Source organism: Eschrichtius robustus, chromosome 12 (assembly GCF_028021215.1).
Source record: "Eschrichtius robustus isolate mEscRob2 chromosome 12, mEscRob2.pri, whole genome shotgun sequence".
NCBI classification, from domain to species: Eukaryota; Metazoa; Chordata; class Mammalia; order Artiodactyla; family Eschrichtiidae; genus Eschrichtius; species Eschrichtius robustus.
The window spans coordinates 31,235,245-31,259,086 of NC_090835.1; the positions used below are offsets into that span (position 1 = coordinate 31,235,245).

At 45.3% G+C, this 23,842-nt stretch overlaps 1 protein-coding gene across 9 annotated transcripts in view; it reads right to left on the reverse strand.

Annotated features, from left to right (window-relative positions):
* Positions 1 to 325: 325 nt before the first annotated feature.
* Positions 326 to 23,842, reverse strand: part of PXK (PX domain containing serine/threonine kinase like) — a 74,345-nt gene continuing 50,828 nt past the window's right edge. For 3 of the 9 annotated variants that reach the window (XM_068559518.1, XM_068559516.1, XM_068559522.1), the window contains 7 exons: positions 23,697 to 23,775; positions 20,967 to 21,015; positions 16,413 to 16,490; positions 15,793 to 15,879; positions 15,282 to 15,351; positions 12,514 to 12,576; positions 327 to 1,613 (listed from right to left, as the gene is read on the reverse strand). In XM_068559518.1, coding sequence (XP_068415619.1) covers positions 1,402 to 1,613; positions 12,514 to 12,576; positions 15,282 to 15,351; positions 15,793 to 15,879; positions 16,413 to 16,490; positions 20,967 to 21,015; positions 23,697 to 23,775 — 638 coding nt within the window. In that variant the 3' untranslated portion in view covers positions 327 to 1,401. Of the gene's footprint in view, positions 1,614 to 3,358; positions 3,396 to 8,211; positions 10,036 to 12,513; positions 12,577 to 15,281; positions 15,352 to 15,792; positions 15,880 to 16,412; positions 16,491 to 20,966; positions 21,016 to 23,696; positions 23,776 to 23,842 lie in introns of those variants that run through there. The other 6 variants (XM_068559519.1, XM_068559517.1, XM_068559524.1 and 3 more) reach the window with 5 other exon arrangements.

A 23,842-nucleotide genomic window follows, 5' to 3' on the forward strand; every position in this document is an offset into this window, starting at 1 on the left:
TGTCAGGTATTTTTCCCACTGCCAACAAACACACGTTCTGCCATACACTGCCCTCTTCAGAAGCTAAGATAGAAAAGATAGATTTAAATTAGTTATAGAAGCATACACGTGGTACCTAATTAAAACAGGAAGACAGGATTGTTAGCTCTTATTAATTAAGAGGGAAAATACGACACAAAAGAAAATAGAGATAGAATAGGTAGGGAGGAAACTTTAGAAATACTGTGTGAATCTTTTCTTTATATTTACCCAAGTTACTACAAAAAGTTCCCATTTAAAATATCTAGCCAAGCTACAAACAACACATTTTCTAGACATGGTTTATTTTAATAAAAAATACAGCTGAACATTTATCACAGATTACATGAAACTATACACAATGACATTCTCTCTGCATAGTAACCAACACTGATGTGTGTAACTTGAATTTTTAGATGGATTATTTATAATCCTTTAAAGTGCAATTTATTTAAGGGTTTAAGCAAATCATAGGATAAAGGATCTTTCTAATAAATGAGTAACATTAAAAAGATGATATATTTGGATAAATCTTTGGAAAATCAGAACTGATTTTGCCAGATGTACTTGTGTTGTAATAATAACCCACCCCCACAAACGCCAAACTTGACTTAATTGCTGAGGATTAAGAAGATCCTCTAATTGGCAAGAGCTTTTTCTGATGTCAACATTTTTTTGTCTGTTCGATACATACTAACTAAAAAGAACTAAGAGTCTAGAGTAGTTCCTTTAGCAGCCCTGAGTTCTATAACCACAATGGAGTTCCTGTTTGAACTTAAGAGACTGTTATGAACTTTCCCGGTTCTACTTCAAGGGAAAATGAAGAACTCAGTTGCTTCTCTGACTCTCAGCGACATAACTATGCTTTGGGCTACAGTGTTAATGTCTAGGATGAAATTAAGGTAGCAAAAATGGGAGTTATCTAAGAAATAACCAGAAAATGCTTTAGAATAGAAAAATGAACTATGAGAGGAGCATTTCTAGGAGCTGTCTGATGGGATACGAGGGATTGCAACACAAAGGCCGTTCACCGCTGTGACTGTATATTGTCATTGTTTTTGTTTTTTGTCCACTTCCTTCTGTTGGTGGAAATAATTGATTCCAATACGCTGCTGCCACCAAAAGATGACCATTAGAGGAAGAGCAAGACTCCTTTACAACAGTAACAAAGGAGCAAACTGTTTCTTAAGGCAGCAATGCCAGCCTGACTTTATTCTACTTGAAGACTATTTCCCTCTTGAAAAGCCTCTTACATGAGCATCTGCGAAGTCGTATGTGACTGTACTGGCTCAGCAATTATTCATCCAGAGAGAGGGTACTTTAGGGGTTGGAGGTGGAAGGAAAAACAAAACAACTTTTCCCTCCAAGTGTAAACACAAAGCTTTAGCCGATCTTAGGAGCGCTATGATCACAGGTTTCGGCTTTCCTCAAAGTTCCTTTTCGGAAATTCTGGATGGAGCTGAGTAAGGCCCCTCGGCTCACGCCATTCACAGCCTGGGGCGGAAGCTGTGTGGGCGCCTCTGTGCTCGCAGGAGGCAAGGGAGCTGCTGGTGGCGGAGGCGCAGGTGGAGGAGGTGGGGGTAACGCGGACATCCCTGTGGAGGAAAGGGCACAGTCAGTATCTCCACACGCCCAGTACCTGTGCTACTGCTCAGTCCTGGGCAGAAAGGACTTCGGTGAGACTGCAAATGTTTTCCCTCAAACGGGCCAACACACCTTGTACTGTGTGATTTTTTTAAAATACTTGAAACGTAGAAGCATTAAAGGGCAATTAATTAAAAGTGGCCATTTCTGGGCTACCCTGGTGGCGCAGTGGTTGAGAATCTGCCTGCTAATGCAGGGGACACGGGTTCGAGCCCTGGTCTGGGAAGATCCCACATGCCGCGGAGCAACTAGGCCCGTGAGCCACAACTGCTGAGCCTGTGTGTCTGGAGCCTGTGCTCCACAAGAGAGCCCACGATAGTGAGAGGCCCGCGCACCGCAATGAAGAGTGGTCCCCACTTGCCGCTACTAGAGAAAGCCCTAGTACAGAAACGAAGACCCAACATAGCAATCAATCAATCAATCAATCTTTAAAAAAAAAAAAGTGGCCATTTCTCCCAAGTAACAGTCATGTGAGAAAAGACTGAACAAATATCACAGATTACATGAAACTATACATAGTGACGTTCTCTGCATAGATGAGGCTCTACTTCCACTTCCAAACTTTAATCATGGTCCCAAAAGAAAAGTTCCATTAGCTACTTTTTCCAGGTTCCAGGCAGCTCCACCTATTCCTGAGCTAGCAATTAAAGATAGACATCTGTATGCATAGAGCTGGGCTACTGTAATATCAATTACTAGTAAGGGATGAACGGTTCTTTAGCTGCTCCAACACACACAATATTTGAAGGACGTGATTTAACATAAAATGACAAATCACTTAGGATTCTCGGCAAGTAACCATTGTCTGCTGGGTTATGGGCTCCCCAGGGGCATCTGTCTTGAATAATCATTTCCTATTAGGTTGCATGAAAAAAAACATAAAACGCTAATATTAGCAATGCACAGCAAGGCGCAGAGGGCTTTCTCTCTCCAGCAATGGTATTCTCAAGGAGGAATCTTCCTCAAGCACCCGTGTTTCCACTGTGGCGCAACCCAGGGACAGGAGGGAAATGCCGTAACCCTACATCTTTGCTGAAGTGTCAGGGGAGACTGGAATGCCGAGCTCTACCCTGGTGGGCAAGGAGAAGGAAACTGGACAGGTATCTGAAACCTCCCTTAGCTTTCAGAAACACGAACATTGGGTGCTCGAATTTTATAGTTCTGAATCAATGAATTGTCCTCTTGGGACAAAATAAACACTAGGTACAGAAAAAACCCTGCTGGGACTTTCCTGGCTCTCCAGTGGTTAAGACTCCGTGCTTCCAGTGCAGGGGGTGTGGGTTTGATCCCTGGTCCGGGGAACTAAGATCCTGCATGCCGCAACTAAGAGCCCGCGTGCCATGTGGCATGGCCACAAAAAAAAAAAAAAAAAAAGCCCTGCTTTAAAGAACTTGCCTGTGTCACAGTTGCCCCATTTCCTGTGACCCTTGCAGCTCCCCGTGACTCCACATCTCTTTCTAGTCTTACCCTCTACCCCATCCCAGTGCTACCACAGAAGACATTCTGCTAGATGGCTCCCCTACCACCTCCCTCAAACTGCTACTGAGCTGTGGTGATACTAGGTAAACATACCAACCGCTACTTGAGTTTATATGGATGAGTGGTCAGGATCATCCATAAAATACTTCAGTAAGTGCAACCTTTTTACCAACTGTGACAGGCAATGGTTAAAGCACTGTATTTCATAGAAAACCACTTACCTTCCTTTACATCTTTACCCAAACCTAAGGCAGCTGAAATTAAAGAATCACACAGATGCACACACTCATGCTCTGCAATCTTGGAATTCTCAAATAATAATACAGCAATACAAATAAACATTAAATACAGACAAATGAACAAAATGTAATTTTCACTGGTTCTGGACAATAACAACTAATGAATGAAGTTCTATTATGTTCTATGCCAAGGTGGATTATGGGGAAATGTTCCTGGCTTTACGTTACAGGGTTACAGAGATAAAAAAGGACTTCAAACCTGAAATGACTGTTGAGACGAAAAGAGCAGGGAGAGTAAGTGTGTGACATAAGCATTCCTCTGAAGGGGGTTCTTGGAAAGTGACCCGTAAAATACCAGGAGGAGGGGAGACAGCCTCTGAAGCCTCTTGGAACTCAACTGCAGAGCCCCGGAGGACTGAGTGGGAGCCAATGCCCTCCCAGCTGCCCCCTCCCCTTCCCAGCACTCTCACCCAATGGCCAGAAAAGGGCAGCGGAATCTGGACTTGACATGTACGGCCCAACACGTACCCGAATGAGTGCCAGCATGTCTGCCTCCCAGCTTTGTGCTTTGACCCTGGCAGAAGAGTCAGTGCGGGTTACAGACGAGAAGACAGGGCTGCACTAGCACTTTGTTCCACTAAAGGCATGGAATTGGCCATCCAGAGACTGCAAGTCTTCTAGCCCAGGATTCTCGGAGACTAGAGATGGGCCTCAGGCACTGGACTTGGGTACAGGCTGCTATCTTGGCACAGAACTAAACTGCTTGGCCCTCATGAGGAACCATCCCTTGACTTTGGCCTCATTACTAGGCACTCAAAATTAAAAGTGCAAATTCACTACCAGAGAGTTTGGAAATTGGGGGGTGGTATTCCGTAAATAGATCTTCATCTTCCAAGTAAAGGCTGAAACTGTCTGAATGAATCGCTTTGAATATGTAGGCAGCATAAATAAATAAATACACTGTCCAAAGTGCCACAGGGTAGCCTGTGCCTATAATAGGATGCTGAGGGCTGTGAGAAAGGAGACTATGCCCATCCAAGAGGAAAGAGCAGGTCACCTGCGGTTCCCTCACAGAGGGCCCAACCAGTCGTAAAGGGCACGATGTCCCACGAGGTCCACCTTTCCTCATTGGGCCTGCAACAACTAGGGCAGATCCTGATATGTATGATTAGGGCCAGGAGCAGCTCAGAACCCTCTGGAAGGGGAGAGGAGGTCCAGGTCTGAAGGTCAACACTGGAGAAGGCAAGAACACAGACCCAGGGACTCACAGTCTCTGATTACAGGCCCCATCGATTTTTTTTTTTTTTTTAAGCTTTTCCTTTTTGCCTCTTCTGTCGTCCACAAAATTCCTTTAAAGGTTCACTGGAGCTTAAGCTACAACACGTTGGTAATGATGTGGGAGGGGGGAATGTTAACAAGGGGCCAAATTCGGAGTTGGCTCTTTGGCCTGGAGCAAACCTGGGAACAACTGCCTAATGCCTGGGCGCCCCACTCCCCAAATATGAGGGGGCGCCCCCCCCCCCCAGAGGCCTCCTATCACCCTCATCCCCAGGCCGCAGACAAAACCAGATTCCGTGTCAGACTGATTGCCAAATGAATTCACCCAGCTTTGAAGAACATTGGCCTGCAACACCCCAGGATGAGGGATGCTCCGAAACAGCTTACCTACAGTGATCACCAGGTCAGCCCTGATCTCTCTGATCTTACCTTCTCTTAGACAAAAACCCCAAGAGCCAACTACTCCACCCTCCCCAGAACCCCAGATGGAAGCCTAGCCTGGAAATCCAGCGGAGGCCCTGGAACAGGCCACAGACTGTTGCAGCAAGAGCATAGATTAGATCTGGGTAGGAATGTCTTGCCAGAAACATCCTCCCCAGCCCCGTCAAAAGGACGTTTGAGGGTCCCCTTGCCTTGGGCCAACTCTGACAGTGGGCAGTCTACTAGTGTCTGCGGTCTGGGTTCCTTTGTGGTCTCCACACACATCAGGGGAGGCCACATGGCCGCCAGACCAACACCACACCTACCAGCTACCCTCGAGGGGGAGTGGAGGGCAGCGACCCCTGGAAGCAGGCAGGCCCCAGCTCTCTGTAACCGCCTTGGCCTCTTAGCTCAGAAAGATGCAGAGGCTGTACTCATGTCCCAACTCAAGTATTGTTAAGGATGCTTAAAAAAGAACTGTTTTTCCCTATTGTCAGTTATACAAGCCGTAAGTTGCTTCCCTGTGACCAAGAACGCAACTGCCCAGCGCCTTTTCCCCTTTGTCAGAGGAACAAGGAACCGACACGTTTGCAGCAACAGGACTGTGAGGTGCTGGTTTCCAAAGTTAAAAGACACCAAAATGCCATGCAGTTGATTTACAGGTTTTAGAGCTCTATTTTAAAACTAAAATCAGAGTGAGAATGAAGATTTTGAAGGTCATGATGAAAATGAAATGAATGTAAATGAAGTCACTTGGGTGCTTTTTAAAGATGCTGTATTTCATTTAAATATTCAGATAAGGAAATCGTCTCGAATCTGCTTTCCCATTTGCTCATCACTTCAGTGAGCTAGACACACTGGGTCCCATTTCAGATACAGAAACAGAGCATCTTTAAAGTTAGAAAAATCAGTATAGCTTACTTTACCGAAAATTCACGTTCAAAATGGTGCATGCTCTACTGAAAACAGCAAAGAGAGAGAGGGAGAGAGAGGACACAAGTCATTATTCAGATTTTAGTGTCATTTAATCAAATAGTAAGAGACAGTAAAATATTAGTCTGAATCACATGCTGATCATTCTCACTGCCAAACTAGGATACACTTAAGTTAACCACAAGAAGCACCGGTGTGTAAACATGACTGTGACCCTTTTAGAACATGGCAAACACGCTAACAGAGTAACTAATGAGTCACTTTCCTCTTCATTCTTTTTTTTTTTTTTTTTCTTTCTTCTGAGATATTTTTAGTTATTTACAAGCACAGCACTCATTTAAGAAGACCCATCACGGTTTTACCTCCCCTGAAAAGCAGAATGGGTACTGGGAGCGTACCTAGTGTACTAAGTAAGGACAGTTTATCAAGAGGGGAGAGAAATTAGAACATCACTTCCCCAAGCAAGTCTTCTATGGTCTAAAATAGAGATCTGTCTTTTTAAAGCTGGGAAGAGCAAGAGCCAGGGAAGTCTAGGGGGGGGCCCCCGGGCAGGAGCATGGGGCCTCTCCCCTGAAGGCGGCGGGCTCCAGAGGCTGGACAGGGCAGTGAGCAGCATTAGCTTACCTAAGGCTAGAAAACCATTCAAAAAAAAAAAAAAAGGTGGGAATTCCCTGGCGGTCCAGCAGTTAGGACTCAGTGCTTTCACTGCCGGGCCAGTTTGGGGAACTAAGATCTCACAAGGCCCAAGGCGCAGCCCAAAAAAAAAAAGGCAAACATTTCTTCCTATCTTCTTTTTAACTGACTGGATTCCAGGTTAATTGTGAAAGATAACCCTTTCCCTGACGGTGAATCCCAGCGTTCCAAACCTATGTGCCCCACTGCCCAGAGGAGAATCCCTTCAGCGAGGCCCACGTGGGGCAGGGCAGGCTGACCACTGCTGACCTGGGGGAGGGCTCTGGGAGGATGCTGGGGATACTGGCTGCCCCGCCCCACCCCTAGCAGCTGAGTACCCTGGGGAGGAGCTCACACACTTGGGCTTGGAAGCGGGCAGGAAGGCTGTGAGCCGGCAGGAGAGCAGAACCACCACACTGTTCGGAGAAGCGCTACAGGGCAGGCCTGTGTATCCTAAAGATGGAAACTGCTTTGTGTTTGTGTAGTTTTGAGAAAAAGAGGCAGCTCTTAGGGCCAGAGCCATTGATTTTGAGCCTAGAATGGGTTTCAGACTTTGACCTGGCTAGATAAATTCTGGAAGCTCCAACATTCTAAATGAATTCATCTCTTCTTGTGCCTTACTTATTCCTTTTCTTTGTAATTTTTTTTTTTTTTTTACTTAAGTATAGTTGATGTACAATATTATATACAATATTATATAATATTATATAAGTTACAGGTGCACAATATAGTGATTCACAATTTTTAAAGGTTATAATCCATTTATAGTTATTATAAAATATTGGCTATATTCCCTGTGTTGTACAATATGTCCTGGTAGCTTATTTTATGCATCATAGTTTGCGCCTTATTGATTCTTAACCCTCCTTCCTGTTATTCAAGTTCTCAGTCACTCTGTGCCCACAAGGCCCTGTTTTCCCTCCTCCAGCTCTCCAGATATGAAACTTCCCTCTCTCTACAGTCATGCTCACAGGCTGGGTTTCTACAAACCGCCAGCTCTCTCTTCAAAAGTATTGCTTAAAATGATAAACTTCAAGCAAGAAGGGCTAGAATTCTCTTGCAAGGCATTCATAGCTTATACTTGACAGTACTTTACTGCTTATAATAAAGCCCTGTTGTGTACATTATCTACCTCATAAAGACCATACATTCTCTTAAAAGACAGCTTCAAAGTATGGAAATTACTTGCCCAAGGCCACCTGGAAAGTGGTGGCGCTACGACCCAAGCCGGGGGTTTCTAACTGTTCTTTTGGAGCTCTTTTCACGCCAGCCAAGCAGAGCGTTTAGCAGCACAGGCCCTGTAGTGCACCTGAGGCAGCAGGCGCTCAGGAGAAATCAAGGAGATGAGCAAAGACAGAACCAAGTTTAAGTCTTGGCTCTAGTATCCCCCACTTGTGTGACCTTGGTCAAAGTCCTTTAACGCCACTAGTGCCTCAATTTCTTTGTCTGTAAAATGGAGCTGTAAGTATAATCCCTGCTCATTGGATAGGGAGGTATTCATGAGGATTAAATAAAACAGTAACTATAAATCACTTAGAACAGTGCCTAACACAGAAGAAGCACTCAAAAGATGTTAAACACAATTATTAACAACAACAACAGTAATAATTTGGGTCCCCTGCTTACTAAGCTTTCCCCAAATACTCTTCTGCAAATCTTTTGTTTAAACACACACACACACACACACACAATGGCAAGGCAACAGGTCTGTCTCCTCCCAAAGGGAGGGTAGGAGCAAGTATCAGTGTGTAAATTAGGCCCGTCTAAACCACTCAGCTCCATGAATACAGAGTGTAAACACTAGTTGGTGACACTGACCATGACATAAGTCAAGATAAAGTATTTTAAAGTTCTTGAAAGAATGATCTTCTAGAGGCAGGAAACAGAAACTTTCGCAGAAAAAGAAAGTGCTAGGAATGTTCTCACTGGAAAAAAAAAAAAAAAAAAGAGTTTTAGAGAATCCCACCCTACCTGATGGAATTGCCAGCAGACTTAAGGAAATATTTCTCCCATCAATTTGGTAAGGATTTCAAGAAGAGGCCCACGGCAGGGAAGTGCAGTAAGAAACAGGAGAGGCCCCAGTCCTTACACAAATGCTGGAAAGGGCTCATGAGAGTAAGACCCCTTCGCTTAGAAACATCTGTCACTTCTGCCCCGTCCCGAAAGCAACTGAGCTGAAGACCACCCTCAGCTACCACGAATGTGCTTAAAATTGATACTTTCAGGAAGAAAGGCAATGCTGTCAAACTGAACTTGCCTCAGTTGATCTACTACTGAACAAACTGCCAAAGGGCGGGGTCCACAGTGGGTTTAGAGGATGCTTGATTAGAACTGTGAGATAGTCTCCTCTGACCCCCACGCTTTTGCCTTCTACAGAGGACATAACCCAAACCCAGGCACGGAAAGTGACTCACTCAAGGTCTCTCAGTAACTAACAGTGTCCTGAGGGCTTACTGTGTATCAGGTGCTGTTCTAACTCCATGGGCATGGAACTCTCTGGATCCTCGTAATAAACCCACTAGGCAGGCACTGTTATTATCCTCCTTTACAAATGGGAAACTGATGCCGAAAGCTCAGCCTCTCTGTACACCACTGCCAAATCAAATCTCGGGGACAGAGTTTTGGGTGAAGTAGAAAAGGATAGCTTTATTACTCTGCCAGGCAAACGGGGACACAGCAGGCTCCTGCCTGGAGAAACTATGTGTCCCCACCCCAGAGGATCTGATGAAGGGTTTGATAACAACAGGTCCAAGGGTGGAGTCTCTGACAAGATTAGGGCGTGTGCAGGACTTTCACTTCCTTAATCTCATCTCAGGTGGTTTCCTGGCTGCTCCTCCCGTGATTAGCAACTCTTCCAATCTGCCCTTTGGAACTCAGGGAAGGTCATGGAGCCTGGAGTCTTGCCTACAAGAAACAGGGGACAAAAGGGCCTCCGTGCCCGGGAGCCCCACAGGGCCTCACTCGGTTTCAAAACCTGAAGCCCAGGGAGGTCAAGTATCTTCTCCAAGGTCCCGGAACTAGCGAGTGGTGATCCTCAAGTTCAGGTTCCGCAGCCCAAGGTGTAGTTCCCAAGGGCTCCCAGATCGAGTTGTGTTTGAGATGCTACCTTTAGCAGGAATTCCTTTTCTAAACTAGCCCTTGAAAATGAAGAATTTTCCTTCATTTCTTGAGAAAATTGCATTTTATCATAAAGCTGGAAGACACTATGCTTGACTTAGTTCCCAGATAAACCATAAATGTGGCCTAGAAGTAAAGACATAAATTGGAGTAAATGTGATTCCAGCAGTAAGACAGGCAGCATGCAGAGAGGCGGCAACATAGATGAGCCCAATGAGGAGCCTGGCCTCCTGTCCTGGAAGGAAAAGAACCAGTCTAAGCAAGGGCTTCCAAGCCAGAAGTTGCCACCCGTAGGCTGAGAGCCTTGCCCTCACCCAGCAGAGACCCTGAAGGCAGACCAAGTCCAAGCAAATCCACCCATAAGGATTTACTGAGCATCTCGCATGGGTACGGTAGCATGAGACTATCACCTGTTTGTAGCTCCCTGATGCCTTGTACAGAACAGAAGCTCGAGATGTCACTTTGTTGGTGGACTAGTTTTTTCAGGTGGAGATTCTCTATTTAAGAAGGGGAACTACTGGGAGAAAAAAATTACCACGGGTGGAGCCCAAGGAAAGCACTTGCTTGAACTGTATCTATCATTTTGGAGCTCCTGAGAGGTGCTGGCAATGTGAGGCCACCTCAGCTGGGGCCTTGTCTGCCTGCTCATCTCTGTGACCCAGCGCTTAGCACAGTGCTGGGCACACAGCAGCTCTCAATAAATGCATCTCCAGTAGCTGAATGAATAAACTCACCATGGGTGGCTCGCTTAGGGCCTGAAATGCTAGGTTGATAGGCAAATACTAGCTATTATTTTTATGAGACGCATTACAATAAATAATCAGCAGAGGTCAGAGTACAGTCTCTGGGGCTGAATCAATCATTTCATCAATAAAACATTAAAGGACATAAAGGAAAAGAGGGAGCCAATACTTGCTGGGAACCTCCCATTTCTGCCAGGCATCGTGCCTGTGGCCTCACATATGTTTCCCTCTGAATCTTTACAACTCCCCTTCAGGATAGGGAACTATCCACCCAACTGCTCCCTCTTGCCTCAGATGAAGTTTTTTCCAACCTTGAGTCTAATTACAAAAGATTCCTCTTTTTCTTCTTCTTCTAAAAGTTACCTCATCTCATGCAAACCTGCTACTGTATGAGAATCCTCCCACTGAGAACTCAGGTCAATTAGAGGATTCATCAAAAATAATCCATATAGACTGAATTCTCCAAGGCGTTTAAAAATGAGCACTGGCAGGTAACTTCCCACCTCCAATGCACCCAGCAAGGTGCTCTGAGCTACCGGAGAGACACCTAATTTGTTAAAGGAGGCTTCATGGATTCTCACTATTAATTCTCTCCAGTTTCCTTAATATGTCTAAGTGGTGTGAAATTAATATCCTATCTTCTAGAAAATGCCTCAGCATGATCTGGGCAGTGGCTCCCCCGAAATTTCTGATCGGCCTATACAGGTCACCTCTACAAAAGGCAGAGAAGTCTATTTTCTATGTTGATCAATATTTGGAAGCTTTCTTGTAAAATCTGCTGACAAAGTCAGACAGGAAATAGAATATTATCCCCCAACAGCCAGGTACTTTGCTATTAAAACAGGCCCTGGGCCCAGAACACTCGACAGCAAACTACCAGTAACCAGGCTCGGCCAGCAAGGAGAGGCACCCACCAGACAGATGCGAGGCCTTCAAACCAGTCCCCTTACATTTGACTGTTGTTTTGGGGGGTTTTTTTGGAAGGTCAGTTGGAAGCATTTGAGAGCTGTTGGGTAATGCTCTTGGTAGCTCCTGGGCACCACTTTAAGCCTTAATGAATATGGTGTCATCAACTCATAAATCAACCCCAGCCCATGACTCTCCCTCCAGACAGCTGCAGCAGCTCTTCCAAGCACAGCCAGCCAACAAGTTCTGAGTGGCAGAACCGACTTCGCTGACATCCAGAACATCTGGTTCAGTTAAGAAGTGAAAGGAGATACTGGTGCCCCAGTGTGTTTTTATGAGGCTTGCAAAATGGTTAGGAGAGAGATACTAGTTCAAAAAAAAAGTAGAAAGATAGCATTATGAGGCCACTCCACAGAATTAGAGATAATTTTTATAAGTATTCCCTGAAATAAACTCTTTTTACATTTTTCAAACAAAACTCCCAGTATCTATCTGATTTAAGTCACAAAGGCAAAACAAAAGGCTAGCTAGCCACAGAAAAATATTCAGGTGATGAAATGCAGAGCAGAATAAAGCACAAATAGTTATCAGGAAATCAGAAGCTCGGTGGGTAGTTCACTCCCATACCCAGGCATTTCACCAGCTGTGCTCTGTGACAAAGCCGACACTGTGGCTGGGCTCCCTGAAGAGAGAGCCCTGGCAGGACCGGGCCCCTGGGCAGCAGCGCGATTGTTTTGTTCAGCTGAGCGCGTACCCAGACAGGCTGTGATCTGAGGAGCCTGCGTGAGGGAGGTTTTTCAGCAGAGAGAGCAAGCTGGAGGTGGGGGCGGTGAGCAGCCCTGAAGCCGACCATCCCGCTACCTGTGAAATCCGACTTTAGAGACCTGGACCCTCGTCTCTCCCAAGTGACACTGCTAATCTGCACTCCCACCGGTTTCTCTGGAGGAGGCTGGTCCCCTCTGACCCCTGAAATGTTTGGGCCAAGGTGAGAAGAGAAAGCCCCACCCTTCTCCCCGGCTGGTGCAGAAGGGGAGGAAGGCAGGTTACTCTGCCTCCTCACTAACCTGCTGTGGAGGGTGGAGTCGGCGATGACGGGGATGTGAGAGGTGAGCTGGCCCCAGATCCTGCTGAGAGAAAACACAGAGAAACCCTCATGGGGACCAAAGGAAGACATCTGGAGCTTGGCCAGAGCCGGCACCCACCACTGTCTGAGAATCTGCCCTTGGCTGAGTGTGTGAGCCTTGTGGGAAAAAGCGAGGTGGGGCAGAGAATTCAGGGACGGGACCCCTGACCACAGGTGTCCAGCCCGCTTCCTTCCCCAGGTCTCGTTGCCTCCCACTGCTCCCCACAGCCTGCCTGGTTTGAAACCAACTTTGTGCAATCCAATGGCTTATGCAACTGGCTGCAGTGTCTCTTCCTGACCCAACGTCTGTCCTTGGGTAATGAAGGACAAATGACAGTGCCACAGCAGTAGAGGTGACAGAGAGGTGTAGAGCAATCTGGTGGAGGCCTCTCCAAAAGAAGCGAGAGTTCCCCACAACATCCACCCAAGGAATACTCTCTGTGGAAGTTCCATTTTACCAGTAGGCATATTCAATTGATTAGGATCAGCCTACTCAGTGTGTGGATTTCCCAGGCCTTTTCTTACCTGAAATTCAGTAAATACCATTATTTACATTAAAATAATGTGCATATTCCCGCACGTTGCATGCTTTTTCTGGACCTAGTAACCTTTTCATAGTTCAAATATTGCCAAATTCCCAGTATCTCCTCCATTGCTCAGAAATCCCCAGAATACATCCTCCTGGCTTGACACGGAAGTAGCCCAATGAGCAGATGGAAGCTCCCACATAAGCCCCCTCCCCCACATGGCGGTCCTATCATGGGGTTACCAAAGCTCCTGGGGGGCTGAGGCCATGCCCCTGAGAAGCCACTAGCTGTCCTGGGGCAGCCTCCCACCACCTCACGCACACCCACAGGACGTGGGGGGCACAGCACGGACACTGAGCACGAGGAGAATGTCCTAATGAAACCACACCTCCCTCCAGCTGAATACCCTTCCACTATCTGCAATCTCCTCTCGCCTCCCGATAAAAGGGAGAGGCGTTTCACTGAAAAAGGTGGTGAAAGTCAACCCATCCTGATATCATACTGCTGGTAGTGCTAACACAGATTTGAAGGGGGAGAATGTTTGAATTTGTGATTCCAGTGGGGTCTGGAGATGATCTATACATTTCTATCAACTGCTACTTTGCTTTCCTAAACTCCTTGAGGTGGTGTCTGGGAGTCCTTGGCGTCCCATCCAGCTGCATCTGGCAAAGAGGCTTGCAGGCAGGCAGGGCCTCAGGAAGGTGGAGTACACCAAGCCAGGCTTTCTCTGCTTTATAAAGAAGTAGATGCTGGACAGAGTGCCTGCCAGGGTGACAGGCTAGTTGGAGACACGAGTCTCAGCCTAGTGATGACAATGACTGGCCCATGTCCATCCCATCAACCATGGAGAAAACAGACCTCCAACTCTGAAATTACCCGCCGGCCACAACAGCCTCCAGCCCCTTCTCCTTTCCCAGCCTCCATCCCCAAGGAGCCTGCCTTGGTCCTCACAGGGACCTTCAGGGCCTGGAGCCTCCCCTCCTTCTCTTCCCTCCTAGCTCTTCCCTCCAGAGCCCGTCTCTGGCTTGGCTCTCCAAGCAGTGGTGCTGGCATGATTCCCACCCTCCCTCTGGAGTCTATGATCTTCTTCCATCCCAACTCTTCCAATTTCAGCTCTACCCACACTGCCTGCATTCTCTGGCTATGGCTAGACCAGCCTTCAGGTCTTGCGAACCCCTCACTTCTTCTTCTCTTGCCCCTGGCAGATGTCTTCCTCACTGACTTCCCTGAGAAGACCTGAGAAGGCATGAGCTGTGAACACCCTCAATTTCCTCCCTTCCTTCCACTTTTAAACACCCCTAACTCTTCACCTACCCCTCCTGGCTCCTGACACCAGGAAGGGATGGATGGGTTTCCTCCAAGAGACTGACAGCTGGGCTCTTGATGCTAACCCTTTGACCCCCAGCCCCCTCACTCCCCCCAACAATCACTCTCTCTTTTGCATCTTCAACTTCTCCATCTCTACTTGGTCCTTATCCTGCCTGGAAGTATATGCAGCTACCCCTCAACCTAAAAAAACCCTCCCCTTCCTTTGGCCCTCCAGGGCTAAACCAAAGCTGCCCCTGTTAGGATGAAACCTTCCCTTCTCTATGTGGAACTCTACTTCACAGACCATAAGGCAGAAGAACTAGAAGGTCCCAAGGGATCACTTGATCTGATTTCCAAAGATGGGGACATTAAGGCCCAAAGCCAGCAGGGCTGGGCAAGGGGCATCCAGGAGTGACAGCAAGGATGGCCAACTCATGACACTGCACTCTGTGCCATCTTGGCCCTTCTGGAATGTTGCTTTTTGCGATCCCCACACACTATAGAGGCCTTTCCTTGATGCAGGAGGGCATATCCTTCTGCCACGTGGGGACCAAGCAGAGGGCAGGATTTAGGGCCATTTCAGTTCCTATAGACTCTGCTGATAAACAGGATGCCTTGCATTGTAAGTTGCGTGGGTTTTTCTTCCAGGGCTGATGCTGCCATCAGTGAGGAGGCTGGATACCCAGTGAGCTCTGAGGTGCCTTTTAGCACTTGAGTCCTGTGAGCCTCTGAATGCTGTGGCAATCCTTCCCCGGGGACAGAGTTCTTTTGTTCTCTGCACTGGTCACCACACTGCCCAGGAAAACCCAAGAACCCTTGACTCCTGGTCCTAACCTTTGGGACCTGGGCCCCGCTACAACCTATAACCAGTTACCTGAATTATTGGAGTTGCTGTATTTTGCTGAATGCTCTTCACTATTTTCAACAGCAGATCGTTTTGACTTCTTTAAAAATAAAACATAGAGGGGGAAAAGCAAAGAATACACATACCAGAATAAAAACATTTTCCAGGCATAGTTAAACTAGCTACACACAGTCATATTTGGCCTCATAACTTAATACAGTGAAGAAGCCACAAGCCAAAACTAAAGGGAGAAATAAAACCAAGAATGCTGAGTTTACTCTCTCAGGCCAGTCATTCCCCGCAATTACATTAAGGCCATAATCAGCCCAGCAAGCCAGGAAACTCTATGGTCCATTTCTCTGCTGCTATTATATGGCTTTTCTTTCAGAAGCTGCAAACCAGTCATCTGGAAATGGTTTTAGCTTTCATGGAGATAAAGCACAGAATCTGTCATTAACTAAATGGGCACCATTAACCTAGAACTTTCTTCACATGTAGTCAGGAATTCGCAAGAAAGAATTCAGAGAGACACCAGACTTACCTTTCGAGCTAAGATCTTCCTCTTTTTTCTTTCTTCTTCGGATCCATGGTGAGACTGAGCTCTCGTCAGTCTTCGATGCTGGTGGATCTTTAAGAGACCACAATTCACCACAACTGTAAGCATATCCTACACTAATGAAAATCTCTAACATGTTTTGCCAAATCAAATCATTTGGATGAAAAATCTTTCCTTGCTCAGCCTGTCTGCCTCCAAGCTTGGGTCTGGATGTCTGGGAGAAGAGTGTGCCAGCAGATGAAGACCTTTCTCTCTCCCCGAGTTCCTTCCTGCCTTTCTCTCTCTTACGGAAAATGAGTGTGGTCCCCAGCACCTTTAGAGCATGGAGCATGTATGCCCCACCACCGCCCACTCTGTCCTGATCATAAAGGATGACCGCTCTTTGTGGACATGTCTGTTTCCCCCACAGGCTGAGCTCCTTGAGGGTAGGACTGTGAAGTACTCGGCTATCTCGCAGCATTGAACATGGAGCCTGGTCCAGAGCAAGTATGCAAGAACTGTTTATGGAATGAACACTCAGTTACAAGTAAATCACTGTGATCACCACAGCAGAGGATGGGGACACTAAAAGATCAAAAAGCAATGAGGAACTATTAGCAATTTACCTGTTTCTGTTCTTCAATTAGCCTCTTTTCTATACATTCTTTGGCAATTCTCAATGCCTCTTTTAACTTTGTGGGGATCTGAAAGAAGAGAAAGTACATAATCTATTGAGTAAAATAGCTGGAGAGTCTCTCAAGTCCCAGTTTGAATGAAAAACAGTTGCTAGTCAAGGAAGAGGACACCTGGAATGAAATCAGTTACAAGCTGTCCACTTGACTCCTATCCTGGCCACTTTTGGTATCCCCAAACACACTCACCTCATTAGCATGCTTTAGCAATAAATATATAAAACTAACACATAAATAAGCATGATGTATGTTTCAAGTATTTAAAGTTATTCTCAAGGAACCGCAAATTGCCAAAATAATCCTGAAAAAGAAGATGGAAACTGGAGGCCTCACGCTCCCTGATTTCAAAATGTACTACAAAGCTACAGAAAACAGTGTGATACTGGCAATAAAGACAGATACACAGACCAATGGAACAAACAGAGAGCCCAGAAATTAACCCTCATGCCAAAAGCACACAGTGGGAAAAGGACAGTTTCTTCAATAAATGGTGCTGGTAAAACTGGATATCTACATGCAAAAGAATGAAGCTGGACCCCTACCTTACACTGTATGCAAAAATTAACTCAAAATTGGATTAAAGACCTAAACCTAAGACCTAAAAACATAAAACTCCTAGAGGAAAACACAGGGAGAAAGCTTTGTGATAATGGATTTGGCAATAATTTCTTGGACAGGACACCAAAAGCACAGGCAACAAAAGCCAAAATAGACAAATGGGACTGCATCAAGCTTAAAACTTCTGAACATCAAAGGAAACAATCAACAGAGTGAAAAGGCAACCTACGGAATAGGAGAAAATAATTGGAAATCAAACATCTGATAAGGGGTTAATATCCAGAATATATAAAGAACTCCTACAACTCAAAAACAAAAACATAAGTAATCAATTATAAAATGGACTTGTCACCAAAAATGGATTATGCCACAATAAACCTGAAAAAAATAAATAAATAAAGAGCAGAAAATCAAAGGAAAAAAATGGCAAAGGACCTAAACAGACACTTCTCCAATGAAGATACACAAATGGCCAACAAGCATATGGAAAGATGATCAACATCTCCAATCATGAGAGAAATGCAAACCAAAACCACAATGAGATATCACCTCACATATTAGGATGGTGACTATCAAAAAAACGGAAAATAACAAATGTTGGTGAGGATGGAAAAAACTGGAACACTTGTACACTAATGGCGGGAATGTAAAATGGCACAGCAGCTATGGAAAACAGCATAGAAGTTCCTCAAAAAAAATCTAAAAATAGAATTACCATATGATCCAGCAATCCTACTTCTGGGTATATATCCAAAAGAATTGAAAACAGGATATCAAAGCATACCCCACGTTCACTGAAGCATTATTCACAATAGCCAAGGGATGGAAGAAACCCAAATGTCCATCGATAGATGAAGGGATGAATAAAATGTGGTATATACACACAGGGGAATATTATTCAGCCTTAAAAAGGAAAGAAATACTGTCACATGCTTATAATATGGATGAACCTTGAGGACATTATACTGGGTGAGATAAGCCTGTCACAAAAGGACAAATCCTGTATGATTCCACTTATATGAGATATCTAAAAGGTAAAATGTGTTTGCCAAAGGGCTGGGGGTGGAAAAATTGGGAGTTGTACTTAAGATGGGTCTCGAGTTTTGGTTTGCAAGATGAAAAAGTTCCAGAGATCTGTTACACGACAATGTGAATACACTTCACACCACTGAGCTGCACACTTAAAAATGGCTAAGAGGATACATTTTACATGATGTTTTTATCATAATTAAAAACAAAAAAATATACAAAGCTTACTGGAACATACACACACAAATTCAAGTAATTATAATATTTTATAACTTCAGAGGGATTTTCTCTGTGAAAGACTTATTTCCTCCCTCCCTCCCTTCCTTCCTTTCTTTCTTAAGACTTATTTTCTGAATTTCACAAGATTAAGTTTTTTCCTACTGGAAGATGCTATTAACAAAAGCTTAGTGTGGTTTTGAGCTTGTCATTTCTTAATTTACTAGTTTTTCAAACCATGAGGAGTTCAGGCCTAGAAAACAGACACCCAGACCATGTTCAACTTTTTGTCTCTATTATTCTTTTAAAAATTTAAGTTTAGGGGACTTCACTGGTGGTCCAGTGGTTAAGAATCTGCCTTCCAGTGCAGAGGACGCGGGTCCGATCCCTGGTCGGGGAACTACCATCCCACATGCTGCGGGGCAACTACTGAGCCCGTGTGCCTCAACTAGAGAGCCTGCGTGCCACAAACTACAGAGCCCATGCGCTCTGGAACCTGCGTGCCACAACTAGAGAGAAGCCTGCACGCCACAACGAAGAGCCTGCATACCACAACTAAGATCCGACATGGCCAAAAACAAATAAATAAATAAAATGAATATTAAAAAATTTTTAAGTTTAAAAAAGTTTTGAGTAGGTAATACACAGTGATATGGTTCAAAACTCAGAAGGCATAAAAAGGGTATATCCACAGTAAAAAACATCCCACCTAGTCCCCCACCATGGAGGCAACCAACATCACCAGTCTCTTGTGTATCTTTCCAGAAAGAAAACAGACATACAAGAGATTAACGCTGGTTTTTAAGATCACAGTGTCTTTGCTGCAGGCTCTCTGGCTTGGAGGAAGAACAAGGGCTGATGATGACCCCTGGGCTGGACTACTAGGGTTGAGGAGAGCATATTTATTTACAAGGCTGAATGCATTTCCTGAAGAGTTTCAGTAAAGAAGACATGAATTTAAAAGTTTTTTTTTTCCTACATCAGATCCAAAGAAGCTATTACTGTCAGAACTCCTCTAACTGGCAAAACAGGACAGAGGAAAGCTTCTCCCTTGCCTGTAAGTCTTCTGACCCCACCTTGTTTGGGGTTTTCTTTCTTTTTTTCCCCCCTAAATGTAATTTCTTCGTAAGAGTTTTACAGGTTTTTGGGGAATAGAGAGAGAAGAAAGAGAAATACCCTTCATCTCACTACCCAAAACAACGCTAACAGTGAGCGCCCAGCCCTGAGCTAGGCGTTCTCAGGGATCATCTCAGTTGTCCAGTGACAACAGACAAGCTATACTCACCAATTCTACACAACGAGTAAACGTAGACCAAAAGAATAGGTCCTTGCCCATATATCAGTGGCTCTCAAATGAGGGTGATTTTGCCCCCGTCCCCTCCCTAGGGGACAGCTGGCTGCGTCTGGAGGCAGTTTTCACGGTCACACAGTTGGGGGGTGGAATGGGAGTACTACTTGTATATAGTGCGTACAGGCCAGGGGTGCTCAACATCCCATAACGCACAGCAGAGCCCCGGCAACAAAGAACAGCTACCTGGCCCAAAGTGTCAAAGGTCATGGCTGAGAAGCCCTGCCTTAGATAAATGGCTGGTATCATGAAAGCAAAGCAAGGCATCAACCTGGTTTGAGGGAGTTCCAAAGCCCCTGCTCTTTTTTTTTTTTTCCTTTTTTTAAATTGGGGGATAGTTATTTCACAATGTTGGTTTAGTTTCTACTGTACAGCGAAGTGGAGTTCCCTGTGCTATATACAGCAGGTTCTCATTAGTTATCTATCTTATACATATTAGTGTATACACGTCAACCCCAATCTCCCAACTCATGCCACCCCCGCTTCCCCCCTTGGTGTCCATACGTTTGTTCCAAAGCCCCTGCTCTTTTCACAACACCGCATAACACCGCCACTTCCCAGGAGACTTCCTTCCAGTCCTTATTCTAGACAGAGGTATTTTTTTTTACACACTATATTTTATATCCTGTTTTTTTCCCTTAGCCCAAATAATAATCATTTTCCAGGCTACTACAATGTCTTTATAAATTTTACTTTTATTAGATAAAACACATTTAATCCAATACATGTACTTAAATTATTAAACTATTCCCTCATTATAGGATATTTAGATTATTTGCCATGTTTCTTTATGTAAAATAAAGAAGGCTGCTGGCCATTCCCGTTCCACAAGGATTAAGCTGCAACCCGTTGCAATTGCCCTCCGAAGCTTCGCCCTGGGGGGAATTCAGGGTGGAGAAAAACAGGAAGCATTTGGTGGTGCTTTGGATATACAGGACCCTAGAGAGTTAAGATGCCTATCTAAAGAAAAATTTCAATGACCCCAGATTCTTGGCATCTTTCATAAATAGAAAAACACTAAAATCATTAACTTGAGATGTCTGTCTTCTGTGATTAGCAGTAATCTTTTTATGCTTGACTACATGTTTTTTTCCCAGCGAAAACTTCATATATATCCTGGCCCCTCCCCTGTCTCTTCATAGTTCCTTAGAGCTATCAGAGAGGCTGTCTCCCGGCTATTGTCCTCAGTAAGGTCCCCAAATAAAAACGCTCTTAAGTGTGCGTTTTTCCAGTCCACACTTATAAATACTGTACCTTCTTTTTTTTGATTAAAAAAGCGCTAACTTTCCAAGTACACATTTATGTCACAAACCAAGAAATGATATAATTTGCTTTACCTTAAACTGTGGCTTTTCAGAAGTAGTTAGCAGAACATCACTGAATAACCTGTAAAGAAAAGAAACAAACAAAAATATCTTTCTTAAACCAGGTGCACTCCCAGAACAGGATCAAAGCAGAATGAGACATCTTTTGCCCATCAGGTCCCCTCCAACATCCTCCAGCCCCGGGCCAACCCACCATCTCGTGTTTATCAAACTCAAAGGAGTTTCCGGGCCACCCAAGGTGACCTCCAGAAACCCGCCACTCCCCACCATCTCGGAGCTCTCCAGGGGGAGTGGGTCAGCCATGTAGGGGAGGTGATTTCCCCACTGAGGGGTGACAGTCTTCTCATGCTACATAGTGAATTAATTCACATTTTGAAAAGAAATTTGCACGTTATTTATTGTATTTATATTATATTGCAAATAATATATGCAGTAGATATTTCTAAACAGAATAATTGGCTTTCCTTTTTTCTTTTTGCCCCAGAGGAGGATAAAATTTATTCTAGAGCTCAATATAATAAAAACATGAGAGTAAATAAAAAAGGAATTGTACTGATTGGAAACCAACGAGAAAATAATTTTCTTCTAAGAAAAGTAGTGTTTCTCATGCTCTCTTAAAAAGAAACAGCAGCTCTGGGAGAATATCAATTCTCTCTTCAAAAGTGTGTTTTTTGTTTTTTGTTTCTATAAAGGGAGTTATTTATTTTTTTAATAAATTTATTTTATTTATTTATTTTTTGCTGTGTTGGGTCTTCGTTGCTGCGTGCGGGCTTTCTCTCTAGTTGTGGCGAGCGGAGGCTACTCTTTGTTGAGGTGTGCAGGCTTCTCATTGCGGTGGCTTGTCTTGTTGCAGAGCACGGGCTCTAGGCTCACGGGCTTCAGTAGTTGCGGCATGCGGGCTCAGTAGTTGTGGCTCGCAGGCTCTAGAGTGCAGGCTCAGCAGTTGTGGCACACGGGCCTAGTTGCTCTGCGGCATGTGGGATCTTCCCGGACCAGGGATCGAACCCGTGTCCCCTGCACTGGCAGGCGGATTCTCAATCACTGTGCCACCAGGGAGGCCCAAAAGTGTGTTATTAAAAACAATAGCATGAGGAATTCTGAACTGTTTTGGCTAAAACAGGTCAGAGAATTTAAATGGTTGTCTGGGCAGTGCCCAAAAGGCTCTAAGTAAGTCTTCCCTTGAACGGTCCCCCTTTTTAAAAAACAGGAACTACATCACAAGTAGAAGTGACAGGGTTAACTTTTCCCCACAGCACTCCCTGGGCGGCCTGGAGGTGGAGACATAACTCTCCCCTTCAAGGCCGAGGGTCCACTTATTTCCAGACAACACATTTGGAACTGAACAGAGTTCACACCTCTCCAAGTGCTGTCTCAAGGCTGAAGCCCACACGGTAGAAAGACTTAAGTGAAGAAAAATTATCTGGATTCACTTTAGAACTGGAAGACTGGGAGAAAAATGTAAGCGCTTTGGAGCAGGGGTTGCGACTACAAACCCAAGTAAATTAACGTGGATACAAGCTGTTCCCTAACTACAAATGCATATGTTCTAAAAGTGTGTGTGAAAATTGTTTTGTTTCCCTGACTAGATCTATTTTTCCACATTTACACTGTTATTAATGGTGGCTGGTTCAGGGAGGGAGGCACCAGCGTCAGTCAAACATTAGGAAGTCACATCCACGTGGCGGGGGCTTGGGCTGCTCTGTCCATCACAGCCTCCCCAGGGCCGAGGACAGCGCCGGAGCTGGAGTAGACTTTCCCTAACACAAGGAATCTGAAGTGATCACCGCCTCCTCTGACCTCGGGCTGTACGTACCTCAAGCTGTCCCGCCTTATTTCCCCATACAATTGTTTCCCAAATACATCTGTTTACAGAGCACTGGGTAAGTCGCAAGGCACAGCGTATAAGCTGAATCAATAGTAAGCATAACTAACATTTAATAAACTCTGCTTTAGTAACTGGCACTGTACTAGGAATCATCACAATAAATCCTCCCAACAGCCCTCTGAGGTGGGGGCTATTATTGTCCCCATTTATAGATGAGGAAACTCAGCTTCCAGAGGTTAGGAAACCTGCCCAAGGTCACCCAGGTAGAAGTGGTAAGGCTGGGCCCACCCCCAGGTCTGTCTAACCTCAGACACATGCTTCTTAACCACCCTGCTGCCTTTCCATGAAGGAATAGAAAACATACCTAAAGGAAAGGCCCCAAAGCACTATGTCACCCACCTCAATTGACTATTCATAACCCTGTTTAAAGGAGAATGTCTTCTGAGCTCTACGCCCCAGCACAGTGCCTGGTACACGTCAGACGTTAGATACGCGTTACCCAGTGAGTAAATGAACAAACAAGTGCAGGGGAGGCCGGAGCCACGCTGCCCTCCTCCGAGAGGCCAGACCCTCCCCAGCCAGCGGCTAGTGAAGCAGCCACAGCCGTGGGCCACGCGGTGCACTGAAACAGGGTGGCCCCCCTTCACTACCTCCCAAGCGGGAAGTCCACGTATACGATGCCAACACGGACAGGGAGAGACACACGTGAAGATGACACTGATGTGAAGAGAGAGCAGTCAGGCTATGGTGCAGGGAGGTCACAAGGAAAGGTCAGGACATCATGCGGCAAGTGACCGTCAGCAAGCAGGTCACGGTGACTCTGCGGGGACGCTGTTGGGTCTCTACCAGGACCAGACACTCGGGCTAGTGGTCAACACAGTTAGGAAGGTTACAGCCAAGGTGTGGGATTGACTTACGGCATCTGTAAGAGCCGGGAGACGGTGGGCATGCCATTTTTACAGGCTTCACAAGACAGCGTAGACTCCAACACGGCCACTTGAAATGAACAGATACACATTTTAGTTCCACAGGACATGCTGGCAAATCCACTTGGTGATGAAAA